This window comes from Diabrotica undecimpunctata, chromosome 4, assembly GCF_040954645.1.
Source record: "Diabrotica undecimpunctata isolate CICGRU chromosome 4, icDiaUnde3, whole genome shotgun sequence".
Taxonomy (NCBI): Eukaryota; Metazoa; Arthropoda; class Insecta; order Coleoptera; family Chrysomelidae; genus Diabrotica; species Diabrotica undecimpunctata.
In genome coordinates, this window is record NC_092806.1 from 46,239,939 (window position 1) to 46,252,200 (window position 12,262).

Sequence of the window (12,262 nt, forward strand, 5' to 3'; positions counted from 1 at the left end):
ATGTACACCGGGAAATTGACAGGTTGTTCTTGTCTGTGAAATCTCTACTTTGTCGTTGTTGTTATATAATTATATACTGATTGAAATATCAATATTGACTTATATAATTTAAATAATAAATTAATTATTAAAGATAATAAAACGCTTTTTAACGTGGTTTGTTTGACAGATGCAACGACGTGAAAACTGATGCAATTTATGTCGCGTGCCGAAACTAAAACAAAAGAAAGAATATTGCGAGGCCAATAAAATCTATAGCTCTTACATTTTTTGAATTTTAATCTGGTCAGGTTCACGATATTATCACTTTTGTATGAACGCATTAGATACATACATTTGATTGAATTTGAACTTTGTGCAGAGTCAATAAAGTGCAAATTGACTCTTCGACATTAGGAACCCACCTACATTGTTTAGACAACAGTGAATGCTTGTAATTTAATATAAACTTTATTGAATTTTTCTCGCCGTAAAAATCATCCTTAGACTTCAATGAACATATTAAAAAAAGAATTGTTAAGATTGGTTCATGTGTTGTTAAGTTATGCGCTTACCAACACATTTTGCGATTCATTTTTATAATATAGATTATCATGGTAAATTAAACATATGCAAAACATATATGTAAGTTATGTATATTGCATTTTAATTTGTCTTGTATTATTATATTGAATTATGTTGCAGTGTATTGTATTGTACTTTTATATTAATAACAAAATAAACAATGAATTTTACTGCAGAGTATGTGTAAAAAATTGTTTTTTTCATTCAACTCCTTTCATACATGTATGAAAATAAAAATATACATTTTCATCAAAATATTGATTCAATCCTTCATTTACTATACTCCTATTACAGGTCAAATGTTGTTTATATACAGTAAACGATGCACCATATACTTATATACCCAATTCTGTTTCTGTTTCTGCTCTCTCTTACCTATAGCATTACATATGTAATGATTGTGCAGATTGACTTCCATATAAATTTGTAACGGCGAACACGTGTATAGAAGTATAACTACTACAGGCAGTCCCACTGGACTGCCACACCCCGTTTTTTTTAGACTTTCAAACACTTACGCCATACTTCAAGATGAGCGTAAGTGGAATACAGAGCATGCAATAGTTACATTTTTAATAGGACAAACCTTACACCCTGTTTTACGATAAAACAGCTGGAGGTATCGTATAAGAGTTTAGAGAGCTATCGATGAAACCCAGTCGAGCTGGCAAAAACTCTGCACTTCTGCGCCAGATCTCTTGCCACTACCGATTGACAAAAGGCCTCTCATTAAGCAAGCTAAATAATCAAATCTTCAACAGTTACTCAACTACGTACCTCCAATTTACCGTGCGTTTTTGATAAATCTGTGACATGATGGTCAAAACGACACTGATGTCAATATGTATTAAGGTGAATGATGAAGTTATGGTGAAGAATAAATTTGTACCAAAAAAAAAATTATGACCTTTTTAAATTCTTTACCTTTATGTTGCATTCCTTAGAAGTAAAGGGTACAAGCAACATAAAAATAGCTCCAAAAGTCAATAAAATTACGATTTTTTGTTACCAATAATAATAATAATGAGAAGAAAAACTAGCATTAAAAAATCATGGAAATTACAGTGATGAACGGCAGTTACTGAAAATTTACTTTTTGTCACTTATAATCCTATACTTCTAGGGTCCTCATGTGTCCGTAAAGTATGGAACAAATTATTTTTTAGCTAAACAGACCATTTTAAGAAATAATCCTAAAACACGTCAATTTTTGCTTTTAATTTACCGTATTTTTAAAATAATATTCCAATATACAGGGTGAATTACTTTCGAGTAATAGCGTCACCGTAATTTTTTTTTATGGAGCACTCCCATTTTGTCTCAATTTTCGGATTACTCTAACTGAGCTGATTCCAAAAATGTATCACATATTGATTCAAATTGGTACATGGTGGACAAAAATACAATAGTTTTGTGTGTGTTTATAAAGTAACGCGTTAGTTAAATTAACAATATTATCAAAAATATTGTCAAAAATCGACGTGTTTCAGGATTATTTCTTAAAATGCTCTTTTTAGCTAAAAAAGAATTTGTTCCATACTTTACGGACACAGTATATATATATATATATATATATATATATATATATATATATATATATATATATATATATATATATATATATATATATATATATATATACTGTGTCCGTAAAGTATGGAACAAATTCTTTTTTAGCTAAAAAGAGCATTTTAAGAAATAATCCTGAAACACGTCGATTTTTGACAATATTTTTGATAATATTGTTAATTTAACTAACGCGTTACTTTATAAACACACACAAAACTATTGTATTTTTGTCCACCATGTACCAATTTGAATCAATATGTGATACATTTTTGGAATCAGCTCAGTTAGAGTAATCCGAAAATTGAGACAAAATGGGGAGTGCTCCATAAAAAAAAATTACGGTGACGCTATTACTCGAAAGTAATTCACCCTGTATATTGGAATATTATTTTAAAAATACGGTAAATTAAAAGCAAAAATTGACGTGTTTTAGGATTATTTCTTAAAATGGTCTGTTTAGCTAAAAAATAATTTGTTCCATACTTTACGGACACATGAGGACCCTAGAAGTATAGGATTATAAGTGACAAAAAGTAAATTTTCAGTAACTGCCGTTCATCACTGTAATTTCCATGATTTTTTAATGCTAGTTTTTCTTCTCATTATTATTATTATTGGTAACAAAAAATCGTAATTTTATTGACTTTTGGAGCTATTTTTATGTTGCTTGTACCCTTTACTTCTAAGGAATGCAACATAAAGGTAAAGAATTTAAAAAGGTCATAATTTTTTTTTGGTACAAATTTATTCTTCACCATAACTTCATCATTCACCATAATACATATTGACATCAGTGTCGTTTTGACCATCATGTCACAGATTTATCAAAAACGCACGGTAAATTGGAGGTACGTAGTTGAGTAACTGTTGAAGATTTGATTATTTAGCTTGCTTAATGAGAGGCCTTTTGTCAATCGGTAGTGGCAAGAGATCTGGCGCAGAAGTGCAGAGTTTTTGCCAGCTCGACTGGGTTTCATCGATAGCTCTCTAAACTCTTATACGATACCTCCAGCTGTTTTATCGTAAAACAGGGTGTAAGGTTTGTCCTATTAAAAATGTAACTATTGCATGCTCTGTATTCCACTTACGCTCATCTTGAAGTATGGCGTAAGTGTTTGAAAGTCTAAAAAAACGGGTGTGGCAGTCCAGTGGGACTGCCTGTAGTAGTTATACTTCTATACACGTGTTCGCCGTTACAAATTTATATGGAAGTCAATCTGCACAATCATTACATATGTAATGCTATAGGTAAGAGAGAGCAGAAACAGAAACAGAATTGGGTATATAAGTATATGGTGCATCGTTTACTGTATATAAACAACATTTGACCTGTAATAGGAGTATAGTAAATGAAGGATTGAATCAATATTTTGATGAAAATGTATATTTTTATTTTCATACATGTATGAAAGGAGTTGAATGAAAAAACAATTTTTTACACATACTCTGCAGTAAAATTCATTGTTTATTTTGTTATTAATATAAAAGTACAATACAATACACTGCAACATAATTCAATATAATAATACAAGACAAATTAAAATGCAATATACATAACTTACATATATGTTTTGCATATGTTTAATTTACCATGATAATCTATATTATAAAAATGAATCGCAAAATGTGTTGGTAAGCGCATAACTTAACAACACATGAACCAATCTTAACAATTCTTTTTTTAATATGTTCATTGAAGTCTAAGGATGATTTTTACGGCGAGAAAAATTCAATAAAGTTTATATTAAATTACAAGCATTCACTGTTGTCTAAACAATGTAGGTGGGTTCCTAATGTCGAAGAGTCAATTTGCACTTTATTGACTCTGCACAAAGTTCAAATTCAATCAAATGTATGTATCTAATGCGTTCATACAAAAGTGATAATATCGTGAACCTGACCAGATTAAAAATTCAAAAAATGTAAGAGCTATAGATTTTATTGGCCTCGCAATATTCTTTCTTTTGTTTTAGTTTCGGCACGCGACATAAATTGCATCAGTTTTCACGTCGTTGCATCTGTCAAACAAACCACGTTAAAAAGCGTTTATTATCTTTAATAATTAATTTATTATTTAAATTATATAAGTCAATATTGATATTTCAATCAGTATATAATTATATAACAACAACGACAAAGTAGAGATTTCACAGACAAGAACAACCTGTCAATTTGCCGGTGTACATTGGTGTACACACACGTGTTGTTTTTTTTGGATTTTCTGTTACCTTATCTACTCAGTTTTCTTTTTTCAACTTGATAAACGAAACAAATTTTCCAGTTTTCTTCGATTTATTTTTGATTGATTGTTTAATATCGTGTTTTGTGCAAAGTGTTTTAATACCTGTGATTAATAATTATTAAGTATATTCGATATGCCTCCTATAAGACGAAGTAATTTAGGTAGAAGAACCCGAAATGCTACAAACCAAACTAAATACCGATATCATACTGCACAAGAACGTAACGACCGAAATGAACGTGAAAGAATTCGTATATCACGAACGCGGGAAGCGAGAGCGAGAGATTCAACTAATAATCGCGCAAGTTTGAATCGAGCTGCTTTCAATTACGATTTGTCAATTGACTAGAGTAACTACCAATGTGTTACTATTAGATCTTTGAATTTGGTTTGCTCTCAATGTAAGGCATTTAAATACAAAAATTAAGCCAATGGATTGTGTTGCGCAAATGGGAAAGTGAAACTGATACCATTGGATTCACCACCAGAGCCATTGTACTCATTGGTTTCAGGAATAGGACCAGATTCTCTACACTTTTTGTCAAATATCCAACAATATAACAAATGCTTTCAAATGACGTCGTTTGGGGCGTCCATCCAAGAGTTGCACCGAGAAAAACAGTATGATCTCAACACTTTGAAAGAATTAATTTAAACAAATCTTCCACTATTAAATGAACAACAGAAGTATGTATTTGATACACTTATGAAAGTAATAAATGATAAGACAGGAGGGATTTACTTTTTATATGCAGCTGGTGGTACAGGAAAACTTTTTTGATTTCATTGATATTAGCAACAATTCGCTCACAAAATAAAATTGCACTTGCACTCGCTTCGTCGGGAATCGCAGCAACTTTGCTTAAAGGTGGTCGAACAGCCCATTCAGCACTAAAATTGCCATTAAACATGCAAAGCAACGAAACTCCAACCTGCAACATTTCGAAGAACTCTGCAAAGGCAAAGGTTTTGCAGCAATGTGAATGGTATGAAAAATATGATTGTTTGGGATGAATGCACGATGGCACATAAATTTTTGGAGGCTTTAGATAAAACCTTACAAGATCTACGGAGCAATCATAACCCATTTGGTGGTGCAATGATTTTATTAGCAGGAGATTTTCGTCAAACATTGCCAGTGATTCCACGATCAACGCCAGCTAATGAACTCAATGCATGTTTAAAGTCCTCCAATTTGTGGAAACATGTCAAGGTATTACACTTAAGCAAGAATATGCGTCTCGAGTTGCAAAATAACCAATCTGGAGACATATTCTCTAAACAACTCATTGACATTGGTAATGGCAAATTTCCTATAGACACCTTGACTGGTTGCATTAACTTTCCTTAAAGTTTTTGTCAGTTAACTCGATCAAAAGATGAATTTATTCAAAAGGTGTTTCCAGATGTTGCTCAAAATTACAGAAACCATGATTGGTTTAGCGAACGGGCTATATTGGCTGCAAAAAAACATAGATATAAATGAATTAAATTTCAAAATTTAAGAATAAATTACAGGCGAATTGAGGATATATAAATCAGTTGATTCAGCTACTAACCAAGATGATGTCGTCAACTATCCGCCTTTAGCGTTACATGTACCTTAGTGTCGTATATCCCCAAAAAGAAGAAAGTTATATAGCTTGTTTCTAGTCTACATGATGACGACGCTATAGATAGAGAAACATTTGAACATTATAAACCAGAAATTCTGACGTTTTATAACAAAACAAAAGGCGGGGTTGACGTCGTTGATCAGCTATGCTCCTCTTATGACGTTTCCCGAAAACAAGACGTTGGCCCATGGTAATTTTTTTCACCATACTAAATATCATCATCATCAAGGTACCCTGTATCACTTCCTATATGGGTGATGATTAAACGCCGTCCCTTTCCTGATGGAGCTTTTAATCCTGTAGACCAGCCTTCTATAAGTGCTTCGCGTTTACTTTTGACATTTAAATCTTGCCAAACTTTTCCAACTGTATGACCTTCGTTAATCCAGGTTTCATCCAAATAACATATTTTGCGTCCAGTGCTGCGAATTTTGCGTATTCTAAATATTTTCTTCTCTACACAATTTTATTTTTTTCTAATAGCATACTTTTTCTGAGTTTTACATATCGAAAGTTCATTTCGCGCATGGTCCTGATTAAGAATCTACGAGATATCTTGGGTAAGGAGTCATCGTTTTCGAGCTCTTGAGAAATATTTTTCAGTGTTATGTTATGATACTTATGTTAAACTGCTACAAATGTCGACCGCTTGGCTAACATTTAATGCCATTTTTCTGCCGACAATTCCTTCATAAACGTTTCGTATCATTACCTTCTCTTCGGACGTTAACATTTTCCGTCTCTTTTGCGGCTTTTCATTTTTGGAATCAACATCAGTATTTTGCTGTCTTCTCTTGGAACAACTCGATTTTTCGTCCAACTAAAATAAAACTCAAACCAAATCACAGAATATAACTAAAAATTTACTATAAAACGACAAACTATAACACTCGTATTATCAATAACACAAACTTATCGCATAAAATATATTCACAAAATGCAACACATGCACTACCCTCAGAAACGCCAATGTATATGAACGATTATTGATGGGCACTTGCTCGGCAAAAACCAGTTTTACGGCTTTCTGTGTCTCGGAATTGAAACGGAGTTCCGTCGCTAATTCCAAAGTTGCCAAACGATTGAAAAATAATGTTTTAAAATATCGATTTTTATTTTATAAATTTTAATGTAACGAAACGGAACATATAAATAATATTTATTTAATTACAATTTTGTGCTTAATTTTTACTATTGAAAAAATCATGTTTTTTGGTATTTTTATGACGGTAATAATAGCTGTGTGGAAGAATACAGGTTTTGTATGACCATCATTACTACTTGTGAACAAGAATTGGCTACACTGTACGACAACTTCTGGTCAAGTCTACTATAGAGAAGCACAAATAAACGTACTACTTACATATTGTGTAATTTATTATGAGAAAACGCAAATTGCAATTGAGAAAACGGGTAGTTTTCGAGGGCCGCTGTGTACATTTAAATTTGAGGATATTCAGCGTTTAAACGATGAATCACTCTCCCAAATAGTGAAATTATAGCATAAGAGAAAGCATTTTTGGCACTAAGTTAATCACTATTTTGAATGAAACATGTCTGGATGGACAGGACATTATAATAATAGCTTGCTTGTCCTATCGAAGTTATTATTTTAATTGGATTAAAACAGATTAATAAAGGTTAAATTATCAAATTCAAAATGAGAAAATATGTTCTCACCAAATTATTCCCTCAATAAACCGATTGTGGATCGCTCTTTGTAAAATATTGGGTTTGCTTTTCATGTAAAATTGATTGTATTGAAATCAAAATCTAAAAAATTCATTGACTGTAATACTCTTATTGTTTATGATGTATAAAATTTGAATGTTTATGTTTCTGGTTTTATTTTAGGCCTTTCACGGAGGGGTGATAAAATTCAGAAAACGTTACCTAAAGATTTTTCTAACAATGAAAAATATATCCAGCAGGACTCTACAAAAAACCTAGTCAAATGTGAGATTTGCTCCAAATCTTTTTCCCAAACAAATTATTTAAAAAAGCATTTGAGGATACATACTGGTGACAAACCTTTTAAATGTGAAATTTGTTTTAAGCAATTTACTCAAAATTATAATTTGAATAAACATTTGAAAATTCACACTGGTGAAAAACCTTTTGGATGTAAAATTTGTTTTAAGCTCTTCCTTCGAGCAGGTAACTTGAAAAAACATTTGAGAACACACACTGGTGAAAAACCTTTTAAATGTGAAATTGATGAGCAAATGAGCAATTTGCTCAGAAATGTAATTTGAAAAGTCATTTGAGAATTCACACTGATGAAAAACCCTTTGAATGTGAAATTTGTTTTAAGCACTTCATTCAAGCAAATGATTTGAAAAGACATATGAGGATACACACTGGTGAAAAACCTTTTAAATGCGAATTTTGTTTTAAGCACTTCATTCAAGCAAATGATTTGAAAAGACATATGAGGATACACTCTGGTGAAAAACCTTTTAAATGTGAAATTTGTTTTAAGCAATTTGCTCAAAAATGTAATTTGGAAAGTCATTTAAAAATTCACACTGATGAAAAACCCTTTGAATGTGAAATTTGTTTTAAGCACTTCATTCAAGCAAATGATTTGAAAATACATATGAGGATACACTCTGATGAAAAACCTTTTAAATGTGAAATTTGTTTTAAGCAATTTTCTCAAAAATGTAATTTGAAAAGTCATTTGAAAAGTCACACTGATAAAAAACCTTTTGAATGTGAAATTTGTTTTAAGCACTTCATTCTAACAAATGATTTGAAAAGACATATGAGGATACACTCTGATGAAAATCCTTTTAAATGTGAAATTTGTTTTAAGAAATTTGTTCAAAAATCTAATTTGACAAGCCATTTGAAAACACATACTGGTGAAAAAATCTTTGAATGTGAAATTTGTTTAAAGCACTTTTCTAATTTAAGTGGGTTGAAAAATCATTTGATGACGCACACTGGTGAAAAACCTTTTAAGTGCGAAATTTGTTTTAAGCAATTTGTTCAAAAATCTAATTTGAAAAGTCATTTGAAAAGACACACTGGTGAAAAATCCTTTGAATGAGAAATTTATTTTAAGCAATTTACTCGGAAATGTAATTTGAAAATGCACGTTGGTGAAAATCCCTTTTAATATGAAATTTGTTTTAGACGATTTGCTTATTCCTTACGAATTCCTCTCATACTAGGAAATTCTTCGTATCTCTGACCTATAATTCTAATATTAGCTATAATATTAGGAGAAACTGCCCGACAGGACAAGCAGGCCATTATCCTAATGTCTCGTCCATCCAGACCTATGTCATTAAAAATAAGTAGACTTCCAGTCTTTAACAATGTCAAAAATGCTTTCTCATAGTCAGCAAAGCAGGTATCTACATCAACAGTTGGATCCTAATATCTCTGGTGAGAACCTTGTTGCGAAATAACGCCTTTCTTGTCTGCATTTTTCTGTAGTTCATCAACTGTTCGAGAAACTTTTTCGCACTTACTTGAAAGATTTTCGAGTTTTCCATCAGTCTTTGTATATACCTCATCTGACTAAGTTTTATGTCTTTTAAGTTTTTAAGTCTTTTAAAAATTTCTTCTAATTTTTCATCGGTTTTTCTTCAGGTTTTTATATATTTTAGCGGCATCACCGAACCAATACATGCGCATTTGTACCGTTTTTAAATAAATATTGTTTGTGAAATTGCGTTTTCAAAGTATTTAAACAGTTTTTACACCGAATACCGAACAATTAACGCACTAACAGTTCAGTGGCGCACCCAGAATTTGTCTTAGGGGGGGGGGTTTGAAATTTTTTTATGCTACCTCCATGTTGAGTCCTTACAATTTGGGTTTTAGTTTAATTTAAAGTACTAAAGATAGCAGTTCCAAAGATTCAGGTATCTATTATCCTACCTACCAACTAAAACCACCCTCTCTTACTTATGCGCAGTTGACTGTCGCACGTACCGTACTCCGAAAGTGGGATGGCCACTGTAAGGCTGACGACATTTTTGGAACACTCCCTTCTCTTATCTAGATCTTATCTATTGTTCTGAAGCTATTTTCTTGTGGCATTTTAAAGTAATTACTATTTTAATGGGAATAAGCCAAAATTGAAGGTTAAAATAAGGTTATTGATGTTTGACAATAATCGAACTTGTAAATACAATACATTTTGAAGACGGCTATCACCGTATTCCCGTTCTCCTCCGGGAATCCTCCCGGTGCAAGGCATGCTCCTCCTCCAAACCTGTCGATTCCATCGCTCTTCTAATTCCTTCATTTCAATAGCGTCGAGGTCTACCTCATTTTTTTCTTCCAGGGGGCTTCGATTTGTGAAGTTTTTGGGGCCAACGTTTGTCAGACATTCTCAATTGATGTCCAAACCATTTTGAACCTTTCTTTCTATTCTGTCAATGACCGTTTCTGTAGTATTCATGTTATTTCTTATAGATTTGTTAGTCTTCCTTTCCTGCCTTGATATTCTAGCACTTCTTCTCAAATAATCCATTTCAACTGTCAAAAATCTTCTCTTCAGGTCTGCATTAATTGTCCATATTCAGAGCCATAGAACAAAGAACTGATTCAACCATGGTTTGCCCAGTTCTTTTTTTGTTCCTTTTGGAAATGTGGTGATCCCACCATAAGGAGTTCAGACATCCTACAATTTTACGTCCCTGATTACTTCGTGTTTAATTTCGGTTTCTCCCAAGCCGTTCTTAGCAATGAGTGGATCTAAATATTTAAATTTTTTCACTTTTTTGATTTCCACGTCCTCGTCTATCAACACTTCAAACCTTCCATCTGAACTGATAATTAAGTAAATATTCTGTTTTCTTCATGCTGACTTGTAACCCCCATTTTAAATATTCTCTCTATAGACACTTTATCATAAATTCTAGATCATAAGAATCTTGAGCTAGGATTACTTGGTCATCCGCAAAGTTTAGGGAGAACAGTACGTCATTTCCTATGGGGATTCCCATTCCCTGGCAGTGGTTTTTCCAATTTTGGAGGGCTGCCTCAATATATAAATTAAACAGTAAGGGTGACATACTGCATCCTTGTTTTAGTCCTTTAGTTTCTTTTATTGGCTCTGATAGTCTATATCCGATTTTTAGGTAAGTAGTGTTATCCCTGTATACTTCTGTGATTATTCCTAAAAGGTATGGACTAATGTCGAGTTGTTGTTAAGCTTGCCACAATTTAAGTCTTGGAACTGTAGTATACGCCTTTTCTAGGTCGATGAAGGCTAGATGTACTTCTGTACCAACGGCTATTCTTTTTTATATTAATTGTTGGAGTATAAACAAGTTATCAGTGCAAGATCAAAGATCAAAAATTCAAACGTCAATAAACTTACTTTAACCTTCAATTGCGACTTATTCCCATTAAAATAGTAATTAGATCTTATCTCTGTCATTAGCCCGGTTGGTATTTCTCTTCTTCTTCTTTCTTTTTAATGACTGCTTGGATGTAATTGTGAACACTATTCCATCCCTCCGTATTTCCCGTCATCTTTACGATCATCTCTTACAGTCACAGGGTTCATACCTATTCTTTATACATTCTGTTTCTCTCCACTGTACATCTATTACACTCCAGCATTGTGTGAGTAACAGTGTCGGAATATTCGCAGTATAGGCATTTATCTGCATCTGTCTTTCTGAATCTATGAAGATACGCCCTAAAACAGACAATCTACCCAGTCCCTTAGGCTCGGGATCAGCATCTTTGTCCACTGAGCAACATCTTCCTTGTTGTTCCACTCTTCTTGCCATTTTTCCATTGATCTTTCCCTTTCTTTTGTAGCTGTCAAATGCTTTCTTCTCCCATAGAGATGTCTCTTTTCTTTTCTACTGCTCTAACACATGCAGAGGAACACAACCCGTGATAGTCCACAAGGCCGCCGCAGATACAGTCCTGTAGGCGCATGCTACTCGCAACAGACTCGTTCTGTCTAATTTTTTATAGGCCTGATATTAGGTATCTATATCTAAATATAATGAAAAATATTATTAATTATTGCGTATTTATAAAATAATTATTGTGTTCTACATATTTAAAGTGGTAATTAATCAGCGTTTTGGATTTTTTGTATTGTGTGTGAAAGACAAGTTACATTTTTCTACTATTCTTTATATATTGTTTACTTTATATGCCCTGGGGGGGGGGGGTTTAACCCCCAAAACCCCCCCTGGGTGCGCCACAGTAACAGTTGTTTGCAAATGTTTATACACTCTGGAATAAACTTTAAAAGTACTATGTTTTTTTTTTATTTATATTTTCG

The 12,262-nt window shown here is 32.6% G+C and overlaps 1 protein-coding gene across 11 annotated transcripts in view; it reads left to right on the top strand.

Moving 5' to 3' along the window:
• LOC140439481 (uncharacterized) overlaps window positions 1–12,262 on the top strand; it is a 95,481-nt gene that overhangs the window by 35,046 nt on the left and 48,173 nt on the right. For 4 of the 11 annotated variants that reach the window (XM_072529413.1, XM_072529416.1, XM_072529410.1 and 1 more), the window contains one exon: window positions 7,846–7,947. The exons of the other annotated variants lie outside the window; for them this stretch is intronic. In XM_072529413.1, the coding sequence (XP_072385514.1) occupies window positions 7,846–7,947 (102 nt within the window). The remainder of the gene's footprint in view (window positions 1–7,845; window positions 7,948–12,262) is intronic. 11 annotated transcript variants of the gene reach the window in all.